At 37.9% G+C, this 19337-nt stretch overlaps 1 protein-coding gene across 22 annotated transcripts in view; it reads right to left on the reverse strand.

The window, feature by feature from the left end:
* LOC135201636 (phosphatidylinositol-binding clathrin assembly protein LAP-like) overlaps positions 1 to 19337 on the reverse strand; it is a 485987-nt gene that overhangs the window by 239015 nt on the left and 227635 nt on the right. For 19 of the 22 annotated variants that reach the window (XM_064230718.1, XM_064230715.1, XM_064230716.1 and 16 more), the window contains 2 exons: positions 7809 to 7850; positions 4208 to 4249 (listed from right to left, as the gene is read on the reverse strand). In XM_064230718.1, the coding sequence (XP_064086788.1) occupies positions 4208 to 4249; positions 7809 to 7850 (84 nt within the window). The remainder of the gene's footprint in view (positions 1 to 4207; positions 4250 to 7808; positions 7851 to 19337) is intronic. The other 3 variants (XM_064230717.1, XM_064230711.1, XM_064230712.1) reach the window with 2 other exon arrangements.

A 19337-nucleotide genomic window follows, 5' to 3' on the forward strand; every position in this document is an offset into this window, starting at 1 on the left:
ACAAAATACAAATATTTCAACCAAAAGCTAAAACATTTGAAATACTACTTACCAGAAGAAGGTTTTTCTGTTTTTTCGTAACTTTTAACCACCAATGTTCATGCATCAAATATTTAAAATACAGCCAAATTATAAAGAGGGAAACCATACAGAAACTATGTTTAAAAAATTCAGTGCTTAAAAATCAACCCACTTTATATGGAATAGTCAGCTACATATTGATTATTTGCATTTTAAAGATATATTAACACAAAAGAATATTTTCCTTAGGAATTAGAGTTGACAAAAAAAAAGTTTAATATAGTTATACATACATAATATAAAGTGAGTTTCATATCAATGCAGCATAAACATGCAAACACTTTCTAAGCCATGCAACAAAACAACAATATATTCAAGTTATCTCCATATAAAATGACTACCTGTGACACGAGTAGATAAAAAAAATCAAAATGGGAAAAGTCCACTAATCAGTTTTTCAAAATAACATATCTATACATCTATCCATTAAGTCAAGCATATGAATAAAAAGCCTCTAAAATATGTTTCCCAACAACATTAAAGGAGAACAGTGCCATTTATAAGCTCATGAGTAAATTTAACTTGGGATATTGATTAAATTAGTAGTTCCTTAAGCTGGTGAGTCTCAATACTTATTAGAGAGTTGAAAATCACACTGAAAGTTATGAAAATACCATTGTATGAGCTTGCCTATTTCACTAAATATGAGCATAACCATTCTGAAATATTCAACAGGAATGGTAATAAAGACAGAATCTAATGTATGAACTGAAATTTTCCATTACAAAATAAAAAAAGTATTAAATATGGCAAGCACCTAACCTTGGCACATATATTCTCTTACAGTGAAATTTTTAAGTTTTAAATTCAGTAAGTGAGTACTTTAATACAAACCCATCATTTATATCAGATCACATTCATTATCTCCACAACTATTAGGCTTATCAATCCCTGATCAATAAAGGAGCATCAACTGGCTGGATGGCTGCCACTGTGTGAGGAGGAGGAGGGGAGGAGGAGGAGGAAGAGGAGGAGGAGGAGGAGGAGCGGAGGAGGAGGAGGGGAGGAGGAGGAGGAGGAGGAGGAGGAGGAGGAGGAGGAGGAGGAGGAGGATCCTGGGTTTCAGATAACCTCATTTTCCATAACAGAAAGGAATCAGAGGAGCCATTTGTGTAAATGAAAGGTTTGCATAGAAAAATTACTTACACTGCCTTGTTTTCACAACAAATCCATCATTTATCTTAAGCCCAATTCCAATTTAGATGGGATGCAGAAAATCCCTAGAATGGCTTATTAGAACTATGGATTTGATTTAAGGCTCATGGAACATACATAAGCTAAGACCCAATAAATCTTTTAAATGTACTGGGGGGAAAGTAAAGGCTAACAAACTAAGGGCTCTATATTATGAAATTCAATACAACACTTTCACAAGTAAAAAATGTTGTTTATGGTCATATCACCACTGAACAGTAGGAATAAAATATATGACTGATCATGTCTTGAAGGATGTCATCCCAATATAGAGGAAGATAAAAAAGGATGAACCCATGAAACTGCCTACCTACAGATGGAGCAGATCTCTGGAAACTCACTTTCACAATAGGATTTTCCATAAAGAACAGAAAGTGGAGAACTCTCACAACCTGATTCCAAGTGAAGATTTCTAAATTGGCAGCAATTCCTGGGTCAACCTGAAAGGAGGAACAGCCTGGACATCCTCTTGGTTATTGGATAACTGAAAAGTATCTGCCAAAGTAAAATATAACTTCTTTTCCTATAAAAGAAGGCCCAAGATAGGCATTGGTGGCCTGGAGTTATATCTAGGCTATTTGTTGAATCATGACAACCAGACCTCTTGCCTTCTTTATAAGGGTGATACTTGAAAGGAACACCAAACTCTTTGACCAATCTCAAAGGCATCCTATCCTAAACAACTAGGTAATCCTTCATTAGGAGATTCAAACCAGTTTCTCCAAGATACTGGGTTCAAGAGATGTAAGCAAAATTATGTGATCCTGTTGGAGTGTCTCTCCAAGAGTTCTGTTACCTCTTTAAACCCCCTCATTAAGTGTAAGCAGTGGAAACTTTCAGTGAATTCTTAAGACTGATGCAGAGAGGGCTCCCAGCACAATGGTCACTGCCTGACTACCTATAATGTCTGTTGTGTGACCAAGAGTTCTGCTCCTTCTTCCAGTCTTCTTACTAAAGATTAATAGCTTGAAGAAATGAGAAGGTGGACTTTGACAAAACAGAAGTCATGCTATAATCTCTCCTCTGTAGGCAAGCAAAAACAGCCAAATAGGAAGCTTGGGACTGCAATTAGGTCTGTCTCATTTGCATACTCCAACAGAAATCTGAATTTTGCCATCTATTAGTTGCATCTGCAGTTGCAGGCTTTGCAAACACAAACTACCAGCAAAGAAACCATTCCAACCCAACCAAAATCCAAAACCAGTGTGTGACAGGTAAGGCCAGTTATTACTCAACTGTAATAGTTCTGTCAATTTGGCTCATGCTTAAAATTACCAGGTCAAAAAAAGACAACAAAAATCTCAAATAAAAAATTTTGTAACATACAAGTACTATCTGAAACTGTCATTCTCAAATATATTAGATGATGTACTATATGAAAATAATTCTGGGATTGATATTTTATACATCGTGTTTACTCCTGATAACTGGTGCTGGTGAATGGAATAAAAGATTGGGACTAATAAATGCCTAAAGCAAATAAAAGCCTATACCACTCCAATTTCAAAAAGAATGAAAATTATACTAAATGGTTAAGTAAATGTAACTACTGTACAAATAACAAATATAACAAAAGCAAATAAAAACAACCCAAGAGCAAGAGCAAAGAAAAACAAGCCAAGATATAGTCACTCTATGCAATGGGTAAATACTAGACAATACAAAGGTTATCAAGTTATCAATCCACAACCATTATTAGTGCATTAAATGTGGGGAAAATAAGAGTAGGAAATGCATGAAAATGTCCTTCTCTAGAAACAGCATAATACCAATGCCAGACAGACACATCACACTGCTAACTTAATTTATTATTTTTTTTTTACTTTTTCAACTTGACAACTATAGTGCATATAAAGCCTTAATAACATACAACCTGCATTATACTGTGAAAAATACATTCATATTGACCATTAAAAGAAGATATTGTTATGTTCTGAAGTGTGATTAGCCACTAACAAATTTTTGGGACCCTACAAAATTTCAAAGCTAATGTGACTGCCACCAGGCAATTATAAAATAAGAGGGAGTAAAAGTGAGAGGAGAGATTACAATAAGAGGGAGTAAAAGTGAGAGGAGAGATTACAAGTCCACAAAACACTGCATGCATATTAAATTAACTAGCATTACATTACATAAAACCAGGAAATAAGGGTTAACTAAGACAACGAATGGCACTGAATGGCACCATAAGAAATCAACTTGAAGTCAACCACCCCAAATTCATTAGCTTACTAAATAAAAAATAAAAAATAACTATGACGAGCTGAAAACTAACCAGGCTACATAATGCCATATTTACTTGCAAAACATTACAGAATGTGCTGGCAAAACTTTATCTTGAAAAAAATTAGAGAGAGAAAAACGAAAATATCAATCCCTTTGTCGAAAGATAAAGCCTAGACTTGAAATCAAGATCTCTTCACAATTACTATTTCTAAAAGAAACATGTGAAAATGGATATAAAAACTATAGTAGAATACTTAATAAAAAATACTCGGCAATGACCAAGATACAGAACTTGACATAAGCTAGAAAGAAAGAAGGGGGGATATTTCCTACATTGGAACCCAGGATCCATACATAGTGGCTTTTATCCAGCCAGCAGAATATCTTCCACTTCACATTCAGTCATCAAAAAGATGGTGAATGTGGTGGGGCAGAGTAAATAATGGGTTTGTCATTAAAGAAATAAATATTGGATTTGTTGTAAAAGAAATAAATATTAAGATTTGACCATTATATCAATTCCCAAAACTTTAATTCAAGAGCTATTTAGGGCAAGAAGCCTGAAAAATCCCAGCTAAACAGTCAAAAACAATTCATTAAAGAGGAGAGGTCAAACTGTCCCATTAGTTGACTGGCAGGAAACTGGCATAAGCTCAAAGCATTGTGACTGAAACACAAGAAAATATATCTTTGCTAAGCCGCCTACCTTAGTGAGGTCGGGGATATCACCTTTTTCTATGCCTACACTCTACAGACGGCCAGGTGCAAGGAAGGAGAAGGTTAATAACACGTACAATACACTATACAAAACAACTAAGGCTTAGTTATAATCCACTGACATCAAAATGCTAAGCTACAACAAATCCTTGTATATTTGATTACACAGATTTCATATATGTATATAATTTTCACTGATCTACTTCTATATATATATATATATATATATATATATATATATATATATATATATATATATATTATATATATATATATATATATTATATATATATATATATATATATCATAATATATAACATGATATATCATTTCATGGACACAAAGCTTTATGCTTTGTTTATTTCCACCCATCAAAAAATTTAAACTAATTACAGAAGAAATAACTCTCACCATTAAATCAAATAGTATATATATATATATATATATATATATATATATATATATATATATATATATATATATATATATATATAATATATATAATATATATATATATATATATATATATATATATATATATATATATATATATATATATATAGATATATATATATATATATATATATACTATATATATATTACAGCATATTCAATCTGATACAAAATTCAATAATCAACAATTCATGAGTTACAATATCCACATAAAACCTGTTTCAGAGACATAAATGCCTATTTTCCAATAAGCAGCCCACGAATTATGCTGAGAAACAATTGTTGGGAATCATTCAATAGTCATTTTTGAAACGTAGTTACATATAAACTTGCAGTAGAATGAAGGGACTCTAGAAAAGCATGTGCCCAAAACACACATTACTCTGAGCTATGTTTTACCCCAAATTGTACAAAAATAAATTCATAACCTGCTCAAACTCCAAAGAAATAAGGGATTGCCTTAAAAGAATGGAAATGAAAGCCCAAGCTACTAGGAGCAAAAACTCTGAAAACAGTCTCAGAGATAATTAAAATGTTTGCAAATTATAACAAGAGGAAAATACAGGATACTGTACTAGCAAAATTTAAATGTCCCCATTGGTTATTGATTAAATGAAAAATCTTGGGTAAGATCTATATATTACTCATAACCTAATCCCACAACAATCTTTGAGTCATCAGTACAGTAAGTAATCTAACTTAAGTAAGATCACAATATATATTTAAAATGGGTGTGGAAAAATATTGTGAAACTACCCATGCAAATTAGACAATGCCTAGCATCAAATGTCAGTGATTTATATCTAAGTAATACAATACTTGACATTTACTGCAACAAAACATGACTTCTTGAAATAACAGAAACAAATCCTCCAGGATAATGAACGCAAACTCATCAAAACATTTCACATAACATCCTGCTAATGTTTCAAGTCTTTGAGGCAGATGGCAAAACGTAACCAGGTTTAATAAGCTTTTGCTTGTAAGACTCAAATGATTCTGAATATGACAATGATATACTTCAAAATAAATTCTCAATGAGTTTAATGAACAGGATAAGATTACTGAAAGTGGTAAACTCAACTATCTAGCAAAATCTTAAAGAAAAAATGTGTCAGCATCACAGTTGCAAAGATACACAATTTCACCTAAAACTATAATGATCATGAGTTTTAAAACCAACGAGCAAAATCATTCTGTAATTCTTATCACAGCACACTGTTAAAAAGATATGATGTATATCACTGCCTTTGTCATCTTTCATATTACTGGAATTATCATTATTGTTCATAAATAGTTTAACCAGACCACTAAGCTAGCATTCTCATAACTACCAGCCTGGTCTGAGGATTTACAGTCACCTCTCAATGAACACGTTTAATTAATGCATTTTTTATTTAAAGCAAACTAAAAAATATTTTAGAATGTTTTAAAAATACAAAAATTCTGATTTAATTTGAATTGGCGCCTGAGTGTTGTTTTCAAACCACCACCGCATCAGTGCTGCAGATGATGGCCATTGACAAAGACAGCACTAGCACTGTATGTATTTATTAATAAAGCAAAAAACTTTGTTTATTGAAAAATAATGCAAAAGATCTTGTTTATTTATTAATAAAACGAAAAAAAAAATTGGGACATGAAACGAGAATCAGCTTTGTTCCGACATCAGCATAATTGAGCGATGTCAGGCTGCTGATGGCTACGTATGATTACACAAAAAATTAATATGCATCTTTTCCACAAATCTTTTAAGAAGTTATACATTACTTCACTGTATACAATAATATCGTAGGTATTCTCATATTATTGTGCTATAAAATAATAACATAGCAGTCAAATTTTGGTTTGGAAATCAGCTAATAGCAAATACGAGTTTATTTTGCCATATTTAACTCGGCTCTGTGCAAATTTTCTTGCTTCTAGTTAGCATAAAAAAATATCTAGATACTTTACTTACATGAGACAAGGCCATTTTCGTTATACAACAAATTTTTAGGCCGAAATATGGCTTGAATAAGTCTCGTTGTTAACTAAATTATTTTTTCTTTAACAGATTGCATTAAGATCATGTTCATTGTATGAGAGAGAACAAAAATCCGTTCGCTATTTTCACTTGATTTCATTGTAATACGAGCTTTACGTTATTCATCTTTTACTGGCGTGAAAATAACAGTAAAATTTGTTGTTTCAAGCCCAGTAGTTTTGATTAAAGTGATCTCTCAATTTTATCTATGGCTGTTTGATGGCATAACTTTACGGGAGTTTTATCCTTGGTGCCGATACACAATAATAGTCATTAGCAGCTTGAACAGCCTTCTCAGCTTCAGCTACAACTTGGTTGAAATTTAACAGCATATTTCCTTGCTGATCTTTGATCGATAGCAAATAAAGTTATTACATAAAAATATATCAGTCCTATTCTACATAATGTCATTTATAACATAACTACAGTAACTGTTTACTATTATACGATGGTTGAAATACAAGCCAAACCGATGTTGCTGTTATCCAATTCAGTTGTACTTAGCAAAAAAGTAGAGAATTCCCTAAGTCCAGGAATGTAAACCCCCTTATTCCTGTTATTTCATAAGGGAAAAATATGTTAAAATAGCGCGTTTTTAATTAACGCAAGCTCTCCAGGAATGTAACCCTCGCGTTAATTGAGAGGTGACTGTAATAAATATTTTAGATCTAAGTACCTATGTAATTTACAACTTTTATCTTTCATATGCTTTGCTTTTCTCCCTCAAGGGTCATACAGTAATTCTCAGGCACTGTTAAAAACATTACAGCAATAGTCTCAATCTCAAATGTTAAATCCTAAAAACAGCAATAGCTAAAGATTTCTGGATGTCTTTGTATTGAAAGAGAAAGAGAGAGAGAGATTTACATGAAGTTAGTTTTCTAAAATGCTAGGAATGCTAAATCCCTATGACTTATGTCAAAAGCTGAATGTTATGCAAAGGAATCCTTACAGGTGACACTTGGACCCTGATTCTAGTGTAAAAAGATATATTACTTCAAGAAATCAGTAAACATACAAAAATCATAATAATAAAAAAAGGAAAGAGAACATGTAAAGTAGCTAAATATGCAAGTGTCATCTTCCCAAAACTGCTTCACATCCCTCATACCTGTTTAAGATCTGGAATTTCAGACTTGTCCATTCCAACTGCCTATAGAAGGACAATGATATTAGAGGACATAAATGTTAATGCTTAAAAAGTATCGTAGAGACCTCATCTCAGAATCAACTCCATCCAGTAACTTATCACCCAAGTAGATTTCCCTTCTTTGGTACCATATTACAGAATAACATACAGCACTAACATGGATCTATAAAACTACTTATACCAAGTCTGATATACAAAACTTTACTACTTTGCAGATCTTTGTAATGAACAGAAACTTATTCTATAAATATAGTAGTTAATAACAAAAAGTAACTCCTTATTTCCTAAATGTTAACTTCTTATTTCCTAAATGAAGTTCTTCAGGAAAAATTAAACTTGTACAAGCTTTGAAAAATCCAGTATATGATAAAGAAACAAAACTTACCGTTCATAACCTTGAAGATAACTACTCAATTACATAACAAACCACTGAACCAAACAAAAACTTCTTTCAGTTTTCTTCTGAAGATTGAAAAAGAAACCCACAAAATCACTTTGTAACTTGTTTACTTCTAAGTATTTACATTTACTTTTACTCCACACTCAAGTACTTTCAGGCCCTATCTGTGGCCCATTTTCAAGAGATGTTTGGGATGTCAGGCTGGGTCAGACGACCGCTGGGCCTTGACCCTGCCAGACTCTCAAACATCTCTTGAAAATGGGCCACAGATAGGGCCTGAAAGTACTCGAGTGTGGAGTAAAAGTAAATGTAAATACTTAGAAGTAAACAAGTTACAAAGTGATTTTGTGGATTTCTTTTTCAATTAACACACCACTACCATTCATACAGCAAAATATGTCAAACCTTTACTTGTTTCAAAACAATTTCTTCCTCCACCTATTTTCAATCTTTCTTAAGAACACTTTGAAGCATTTACAAAAATCACCCACAACAAATCCATCCATGATAAACATTCATTAGTTCTAACACTTTGAAGCATTTCAAAGACTCAACCACAACCAATCCATCCTCAATACACACTCAGTTCAAATCTCTTTTATGCTAACAATTAAGGGTTTTTATATCTTGTTCACCCTTTCATTTACTCAGTGTCTCAAATCAACACACAAATAACTTTTCAAATAAATAAATAAATTCAATACAGCAAATCACATATATTTTCATTTTGCCACCTGTGTACTTGCAAACAACAGTGGCCCTGCTATGAAAAAACACATTAAGGCTTGTTCCCAAAGCTTTTATAACACTCACATTCCATTCCAATCATTACCACTCTGTTCCAGGCTCTTGTAGCTCTTCTGCTCCCTTTACTTAAAATTTCGGATTTAATTCTACTAATACTACGTATCAACATTCTTGTTTGGATGTACTTTTCAAGTAAGTGTGGCCCAGCATACTTTTATTTCTGTTATGTAAACCCTAAACAGACCTAGTTTGGTTGAAAAGTATTTGGCAGTACCATTAAAATCTTCAACACAGACAATTTTTTCCTTAACTACATTTAATATTCTCATAAGTTTTCATAAAAAGTAAGTTTAAAGAACCTTTAAAAACTTTCTTATTCATATCAACACTCCTTACTTTTACTTTTCCTACTATGTAAGTCTCCGTTCAACATATGCACTCAAATTCCTCACACCCGATTTTCAATTATTCATTATCACACAAATATCATTTACCATCTCATTTGCCAAAACAATTTCTACATGCTGTATACAAGCAGAAACTTTGGCTAACAACCAGTTTTCTAACAGACTGCAAGCATAATGATAATTAGAATATCAAATAAGATATGCCATTGTGAACATTAACCTAAAACACTGCTTTTATAAACAATCATGTTTTCACATGATTACATATTGCCTTTAATTACATATATTGCCTTTACTCTTGTGTAACAGAGCTCATCTGCACCATTTTCTACTGGTCAAGATCCAGATGCCCTCACTGTGCAAACAGTCCTATCATGCCTCAGCTACCATTTTTTCTTCCCTGCCCTCCCAATCTCTGGCTGAGTGCAAGGATGGAAGGGGGGCACTCATATGAATAATGGATGTGTGTGAAAAACAAATTCCAAAACACTGATTAATACAACCCTGTCAGCTACAGTTGTGGAATCACAATTTATGAGGGAGAACAAAACTGGGTATGAAGACAACAAGATGATAATATAACTAGTCTCTCCCCTCACAAAAAGCACAAATAACCAACTAAAAAGTAATTGGTCTCATCAGTCAGTCCATTGAGATCTACAGTTTAAGTAAAACTGCAATTGGTACTCCTTTCACCATCAACAAGAATTAAATAGATATCCTAGAATAACCCTCTTCTGGTGTGCTATATGTAATTATTATTGTCAATATAAAAAAATACCAATTAAGTTGAATTTTTTACTATTTCTTTTATATATACATATTTTTACAGATATATTAAAAAAAAAATAGTGTTCTTGGTTGATGATAGTTCTGCCACCATCTCCAGAGTCCTTGTGATATGATTTTTCAGCCTGGCGACCAGTTTATATTCATTCTAGTACTACTTCATCTTGACCGTATAAGTCCACATGGTCATCGTTAATCTTTTGCCATATTTCACCTGGGAATTTTTATTAATCATTTTCTCATGGCCCTTAAGCTATAGGTGAATTTCTGACCAGATATAATATGCCTTTTAGAGATAATTTTTTATTGATGTTATCTACTAGGCTATTGGATACTCTGTTTGCTGCAATTATGAGCTGTGACTTCAAGAGCCCTTCAATTCTCTGTATTTTTCTATCATTATTGTATACTAATCTACTTCCTTTGAGATTCATCCAATACTTTTATCTTAATGTCAAGCTAATACATTCTTTCTGTCTTCATGTTTATTGCTCTTATGTGATACATTTAAAACAAATTTTGTTTTATAATTACTTCAAGATTTCCTTACACATTATTATTATTATTATTATTATTATTATTTTTTTTTTTTTTTTTTTTGGCTCTATCACAGTCCTCCAATTTGACTGGGTGGTATTTATAGTGTGGGGTTCCGGGTTGCATCCTGCCTCCTTAGGAGTCCATCACTTTTCTTACTATGTGCGCCGTTTCTAGGATCACACTCTTCTGCATGAGTCCTGGAGCTACTTCAGCGTCTAGTTTTTCTAGATTCCTTTTCAGGGATCTTGGGATCGTGCCTAGTGCTCCTATGATTATGGGTACGATTTCCAATGGCATATCCCATATCCCTCTTATTTCTATTTTCAGATCTTTATACTTATCCATTTTTTCCCTCTCTTTCTCTTCAACTCTGGTGTCCCATGGTATTGCCACATCAATGAGTGATACTTTCTTCTTGACTTTGTCAATCAACGTGACGTCTGGTCTATTTGCACGTATCACCCTATCCGTTCTGATACCATAGTCCCAGAGGATCTTTGCCTGATCGCTTTCTATCACTCCCTCAGGTTGGTGCTCGTACCACTTTATTATTATTATTATTATTATTATTATTATTATTATTATTATTATTATTATTATTATTATTATTATTATTATTATAAAGGATTAGTTTATCCAGACCTCTGAGCCTAATAAGGGCTCTTCTCAGGCTGGTTTTCAGGAATTAATCCTGGAAAAAAAAGGGGGCTTTATTTAGAGTTTTACTTAGGAACATGTTAATTCTATTAAATAAGAAATCTGTGCCTTCAGCAAGAATGCCTTTTAATGTTGGGTTTTGAAAATATAAGCTTCTTTGATGGTTCCAAATTGAACAATCAACTAATAAGTGTTGGACAGTCACTGGTGTTTGGCATGCACTACATTTCATTGGGTTTGAATGTGGATTTGACAGCAAATGACCATGTGAAAATCTAGTATGGCCTATACATAGTCTTGTTAATATACGGTATATACTCGCATATCATGCGACTTTTGAAGACCTAATTTTGGAGCTAATTTTAAGGGGGTCGCATCATACACAAGATATAAAATTGGCGTATTTAATATTCACATACTAGTATCATATGATAAAATACAAACATAATGAACATGCATCTTTTCCATGGAACTGTTAAAAAGTTATGCTTTACTTCACTGCATCCAATAATATTGTATGTACAGTATTTTCACATAACTGTTGCATTATAAAATACAAACATAGCAATCAGTGTTTTGGTTTGGAAATCAGCTGAAGGTGATTGCGAGGTAAGTTTATTTTGCTGTATTGAACTCAAATCAGTGATTTTCTTGCTTCTAGTCATCATAAATGAATCTAGATACTTTATTGATATGGGACAAATTATTTTACATTATACGAAGTGTTTTCAAGTCGAATATCACTTGAATATGTAACGTTGAACAAAAATTGGTTATTTTTTCATTAGTAGATGGCTCTGAGGGTATGTTTATTGTGTTAAAAAAAATAAACAGATTGCGTTCGATATTTTCACTTGGTTTCATCAGAATACTACAAGCTTTACATATCTTTTATCGGAGTGAAAACAGTAAAATGTGTTCTTCATGCCCAATACTTTTAATTAAAACATGTCTCTCAAATTTTGTTTACGGATGAGTTTGAGGGCGCTATACCGAAGTCTGAGAGTTTATTCCATGTTGCCGATTCATGATAAAAGTCGCTAGCAGATGAACAAACTTTCCTCAGCCTCAGCTTCATCTTATAGCTTAAATTTAGCAGTATGAGCCCTTGCCAATCTTTTTCTCCATAGAAAATAAGGAAATAAGGATATATATAATGTGGGTTACCTATGTATCAGATTTGTTTCTCTTTTCTGTAATGTATGGTTCCATTGTTATCATGTTTGAATCTTCTGATTGGTTTTTACTTCTTTGTAGAATTTCTATGGGTCCTGACGGGTGTTTTGGATCATATAATTTATTTGGAACTAGATGTTCCTTTGCTGCATTTTCATCTTGAACTGACTGAGGGAGATTCAGGGATAAACTTCCAATGGTCATCAACTGTGACGAATTTTGTCCATCAAGGGGACATGGGGTACTAAAAACTTTAGGCTTATTTATAATAAAAATGAAAAAGAAAAAAAATAATACATTTTCAAAAGATATCATTGGATTTTTGTGAAGTTAAATCTTCCATTTTTGACACAAGTGAGAAACAACTCCCAAATGTCCGCAACCCTACCCTACCCCAAAAGGGGATGGCATTACATGATCAGTATGGCCTAAGTATAAGCAATACCCACTTGGTAGGAATAAGAGCATTAAAAAAATACAATTATCCTCATCCTAATCATGTCATGGGCAAACCGGACAGAATGCCAAGAGTTCTATTCCTAAAACCAGGGACCTGGAATCCGTGGTCCAGCTCTACAGAACAGTTCTGCCTGGAAAGCCAGATCCTAACATTGTCGGGTACATGATGGATCTACCACAGTTCTCACTATTTAGCTTCAGATTTAACTTCAATCCAAGCTATGATGTTTTCTTATTTATCAGATATGGAAATTTTTGACAAAAGTGGAAAAATCCACAAATATTGACCCAAAAATATATAATGATATATGGGACTCAGGTTCGAACCTAGGAAGAAATTCCTGACGTTCGAAAGCCCCTCACCACATCAAGGTGGTCCCAAAATGAGGGGGATCCTTACAGGTAGGCAACAGCAAGTTGCTGAGGATGGAATCTTTAGTGAACCAAGACTTTCTGTGTCTGGGGTTTTACAGGGCAATGTTCTTGGTCCACTGTTATTTTTAGTGTATACAAGTGGCATGGTTGTGGGGCTAGAAAACAAGATTGTTCAGCATATCTTGTGGGTAAAGCAGTCTCCACTTTTGAGAACTGAAGCAGCCCTCAGCCTAAATTGAGCATGGACCGGATCAGGGAATGGTGTAGTCAATGGGGTATAAGGCTGAACATTACTGATTAGCAGATCTCGTACAGATTTCCCATACCATAGCAGATCTCATACTATTTCCCACTCCATAGCACATCTCATACAGATTTCCTACCCCATAACAGATCTCATACAGATTTCCCACCCCATAACAGATCTCATACAAATTTCCCACCCTATCCTCCCTTTCAGGTGGATGGAACTGCTGAATGAGTCTGAAGCTTTACCTATTCTAGCTATAATCTTTGACTCGCATCTAACTTATAAGAAACATCTAATGAATGTTTCAGCAAATACCGCATGAAAGTTAGGTATTGTTCATATGGCCTCATATATTTATAACAGCAATAAAATCAATGCAACCTGTTTTAGGTCATTTGTACTATTCTCCAATGTGGATACCTGCTACAGCCAAAGATTTACCTCTTTTAGATCGAGTGGTTCATGGTGGTTGATTTTCATTTCTTAATACTAGAAGTACTAGTAGTTATGACAGATCAAAGACAGACAGTTTCTTGTTTGTCACTTTTTCATAAGTTGTATTTCTGGGCTCAGCTCGTGTCGCTGCGCGAAATATCCTTTAATCTATTATTTCTAGGGTAAATGTACTAACACATACCAGAGAATAAATAAATAAAGAAAAAGGTCAGTATAACTGACTCGCTCACCCTCCCAGAGAGTGTCGGTATGAACACTATGGCGAGTGAGACCACTACCACGAGCCAAATGCCAATAGAATTCTCCCACTACAAAATCCCCCAAGAGGGGAGCCGACCCACAGAGTGGGCAGCACCTACTACTACTACTCCATCCCATGCTGCCGACTGCTGCGCCTCTGGTGGACATCCTTTTCAGTTAGCGCACACGATACACACGTGCCATTTTCTTCTCTGTGTTTTTGTGCCCTTTCTTTTGGATTTTATTACAATGGAGCGTGCAGCCATCGCAGCAGCTAAGTTAAGTACTCAGTGTTTATTGCTATTTGGTTTTTTCCGGCCCTGAGCACGTATTTGCCGTTTTTTAGGTATAAATACGATCTCTAGGTCGGAAGCATGGCAGCATGGTTCTGCCTCGTGATGGGTCCGTTCTGGGTCGCCCATACCCAGAGCATCCCCTGTCTTTGTACGCTCTATTTTATTATCCGCTTTGTTTAGGGTAAGGTCTACACGGTTTTGTCATGCATGCATGTCTTTTACCTTATGTAGGCTCTTCCATCCAGACCCTAGCCACGGCTCTTAGTATCGGCCTCGGCTAGCTTTGAGTGGTAGACTTGCCTTCGGGTTAGTCGTACACTCCTGGATTTTTTCTCCTACTATTTTATTTTCTTTCTTTCATTTTATTATTCATTTTATTATCTATGTGATATTGTTAGGTTAGTTAGGCGTCTGGCTCGCTTAGCTAGGTCACGGCCTATTGGGCCTTTTGTTTTTACCGCTGGTCAGCTCGGTTGCTTCCCGATAGCATCTCGCTGATCAGTTGGTTGTGTTTTAGGCTTAGTTGTTGTTCTTATCGCCCCGTGGTCACTATGTGATCACGAGGCAGCCAGATGCCTGTCCAGTCACCTTTCCCCCCTCCCGCTCTTCCATAGAGTCGGGGGGGCGGGGGGGAGGCTAGGCCCTGCCCACCGCTCGCTCCGCATACCCGAGCCCTGCCTACCTCCCTTCTCCCCCCAGGCGGAGGGGGTAGAGGGACGGGACAGACCCAGACTGGACTCGACCTCTCCGGCTCTCGGTCCGGTCGGATGGTAAGGTGGGGGGGACTGGCCTTTCCCCCTCTCCATTACTACTTCGTCGCTCCGTTACTAGCCCGAGTCTGTATGCCCCCGCTCTTTCCCACCTTACTAGGGCTCCTTTACCACCGGAGGCCTGGCATCTAGCGGAAAGGTGCTAAGTCTACCCCACGGGGTGGACCGGAACATACAGTCGGTCCCTTCTAACCTCTCCGTTTCACTGAGTTATCACTCCGCCACGCACTGGACTTAGTCCGGTACGTTCGAGCTTTAGGTTTAAGATGTTAAGTTTATTTTAAGTACCTTAAACCATTCCCCCTCCCTTCTTTTTCACCGGATACCTCCGGGGTTTATAGCCTATTCAGGCTAGTAAGGGAGGGGCTATGCCCGAATTTTTTCCGAGCTCCGGCATGCAACGGAGTTCTTCTGTCCTTTAGCCTGTAAGTGATATTCTTTAAGATACTCATGTGTCTTTCCACTTACAGACCACCAACTGTGAGCATCCGGGATGCGCCGCCACACTTCAGGACCGTGTGGACACGAAGTTTGCCGGTCCCATGCTCCATGCGCGACTCAGCACGGGGACATCCAGGTCTGGTACCATGAGACGTGTACCATATGTTACGATCTGGTGAGCCAGCTTTTAGACGGGGTAAGTATTCCATCTCCGGTAGCTGGTCCGCATCTGTTTTAGTGCTTAAGTTTGCATCAATCACTCTAACTTAAGGAAAATTCAAGGGGCCTTATAGCCCCTATAAGTTTAAGTTATACTTTAAGTTATCTTTAGTTTTAAGTTATTCTTAAATCTAATCGATACCCTCTCTTCCAGGCGCCGGCAGTGAGGGATACCGCACTGGCAACCCTGCGGGCCTGGGTCGGCGGTTTCGGGAAGAACGCCGCCAAGGGTATGCCCTACATCCTGGAGAAAAGGTTGGCGGTACTAATCTTCCCCGGAGGCAAGGCGACAGGATACGTCGACCCAGTAGAGGCGGCCCCGACTATCGCCTTCATCCAGCAACAGCTGGCTGCCTCATTGACTGACCAAGGCCAGGACATCTCCTCGGAAGTCGCGACTTTGGATATTAATGTAGAACCTATGGTAGGTGTAGACGACCTGTTGGTCGAGGTAGGTAAGGTGGACACCCAAGGGATACCCTTGGGCGTAACTGTTTCTTCTACTCCTGCAACCTCTCCATCCTTCCAAGGCTTTACGGGTGATGAATTGTATACTCCTCCTGACGCTTCGGTTAGACCCAAGGTCAAGGGTCAAGCAGTGAAATCCTTGACAAAGACGTCGTCGTCGTCTAAGAAGACGGCTTCGGCGTCATCCTCCTCTCGTAAGTCTCCGGCTAGGAATCCCGGAGCAGACAGATCTAAAGCTTCTGGGTCCGGCTCTAAGTCCTCGAGGAGTAAATCCTCCAGAGAGAGATCTCACACTCCGGCAGAGTCGTCAGTTCCGCTACCCTTGGTTCCAATTCAGAGCCACCCCTCCACCTCCGCAGCAGCTCCGGCTTTGGACTCCAATGCTGGCCTGTTACAACAGGTGGGCGACCTGGTTGGGTCTCTAAAGAGTAGCATGGAACAAATGATCTCTCGGTTGTCGGATAGGATTACTTCTCAAGACTCCATTATAGCCGGACTGAGCCAAGCTCCTCTAGCCTCTCCTCCACCTTTCAATGCAGGTGGAGCCCAGCTTCCCCCGTATGACTCTCTACCTCCGTTCTCGATGAACAACCCGTGGAGAGTAGCGTCATACGGCCCCTTCCAAGACGGACTCATTTCTATACCGGAATTTGGAACTCGAAGGATAGAGGACTTCGAGTTCTACCCGGAAGACCTTCAGCCTCCGTTCATCGCTACGCAAGGCTCACCGCCTCAGCCATGATTCGAGATGATAGGGTACCAAAGGAGACAGTCCTCTATTCACGTGACCAGGCTCAGAGAGAATGGCTCAGGTGTTTAGAGGACATGGATTGTTCTAATACGAAAATCCAACCTTTCAAGAGTCCCTTTACGATCTTCACGATGGATGAGAGTACCACCCGCTCCCTTTCCTGACAAAGATCGCGACGTCTACCATTCCAGCGGCCCAGAAGGGGGACCCCCATGCCTCAACTGAAGGAAGCAGATCCTACATCTCCGTTACTTCCTTCAGCCGGAGAATTATGGGAAGACTTACCGAACACCTTCTCAGCTGGCAAACTCAAACCGGACTGTGCTATGGAGCAGTTTGGTGAAAAGCTACCCAGGCTTCCAGATAGCCTTATTCAGGCTGATTTGACGCCAACCAAATCACGGATTAGCCCAGATCGATTAATTCTATGGCTATGACGAGGTGGCCACCATAGCCTATGGTTCAGAGCCGCTTTTCAAACTTATGACCAAATCCCTGACTCAAACGGTACAGTCAGATATGTTTGAGTTTGCCACTGCTAGGACGAATTGTAGGAAGCATGTCCTACAAGAAGCAACCATTCGGCACGAGCCGAATAGGTTACTCTCGTCGAGCATCTGGGGAGCAGATCTCTTCCCAGAAGCGATGGTGAAGGAAGTCCAGTCAGAGGCTACGAGGTTGAACCAGAGCCTTAAGGACCGTTGGGGCCTTACGGCTAAGAGGAGGCAAGATCTTGCAGCTAGAGGTAAAGGGCAAAGGGAAACCCCAGGCGTTTCCAGCCCTACCAGAAAAAGCAGCCACGCTTTTCTCAGCAAGTTCCGGAGGTTCCCTTAGTGCAAAACAGCCCAGCCTTCCACTTCAAAGGCTCAATCACAGCCAATTTACGTGATCTCCACCCCTCCGCCTCAGCCCCCTCCACTTACGCCATCTCTCCAGCTTACAATCAAGCCTTCGAGAGTCAATCTTCACAGAAGTATGACCGCTCGTAAGGGAGGCAGAGGTAAGCGTTCCTTTCGAGGGAGAGGATCGGGAGGTCCCTTTAATAGGGAAAACACTTCAGAGGAGGCCGAGGAGGTTACCAGAACCAATGAAGAACTTCAGGTAGGAGGGAGGCTGTTTCACTTTCGCCACCGGTGGAACTTCAGCAAGTGGGCTCAGAGCATTGTGTCAAAAGGCCTGGGTTGGAGCTGGTTAACGAACCCACCTCCATCCAGGCCTTTCCGTCAACTTCCTTCCAAAGAACTGACGGAGTATGCGGAGGATCTCCTTCAGAAAGGAGCTATAGCGAGAGTCAAAAGATTAAAATTTCAAAGTCGCTTGTTCAGCGTGCCAAAGAAAGGCTCACAAAAAAGAAGAGTAATCTTAGACTTGTCCCGCTTAACTTAGCCATTCGCTGCGACAAGTTCAAGATGCTCACGATCTCGCAGGTGCGGACCTTAACTTCCCCGTGGGGCCGTCACCCACACCTCTATCGATCTTACAGACGCTTACTATCATATCCCCTATTGCAAGACACTTCCGTCCTTATCTAGGCTTCAAGATAGGAGACCAGACATTCTCCTTCAAGGTAGTTCCTTTCGGGCTCAACGTAGCACCCAGCCCAGTGTTTACGAAGCTGGCGGAAGTAGTTGTTCAACAACTCAAGATCGCAAGGGGTTATGGTAGTAGCGTATCTCGACGATTGGTTGATCTGGCTTCAAACAGTCGAGGAATGCAACAAAGCAACACTGAAAGTGATTTCAGTTCCTGAATATCTAGGCTTCAAGATAAACAGGACCAAATCAAGACTCACTCCAGAGTCAAACTTTCAGTGGCTAGGCATTCAATGGAATCTATCCTCCATATCTGTCGATTCCATCGTCCAAGAGGAAGGAAATAGCAAAGTCAGTCAAGCAATTTCTGAGTCACAAACTGGCTTCAAGAAGATCTCAGGAAAGGATCCTGGGTTCTCTCCAGTTTGCATCAGTGACGAACATCCTAATGAAAGCCAAACTGAAAGACCTAACCAGAATCTGGCGCTCACGAGCAAATATCAGTCCAGGGACAAAT

The sequence above is a fragment of the Macrobrachium nipponense genome, chromosome 28 (assembly GCF_015104395.2).
Source record: "Macrobrachium nipponense isolate FS-2020 chromosome 28, ASM1510439v2, whole genome shotgun sequence".
Classification (NCBI taxonomy): Eukaryota; Metazoa; Arthropoda; class Malacostraca; order Decapoda; family Palaemonidae; genus Macrobrachium; species Macrobrachium nipponense.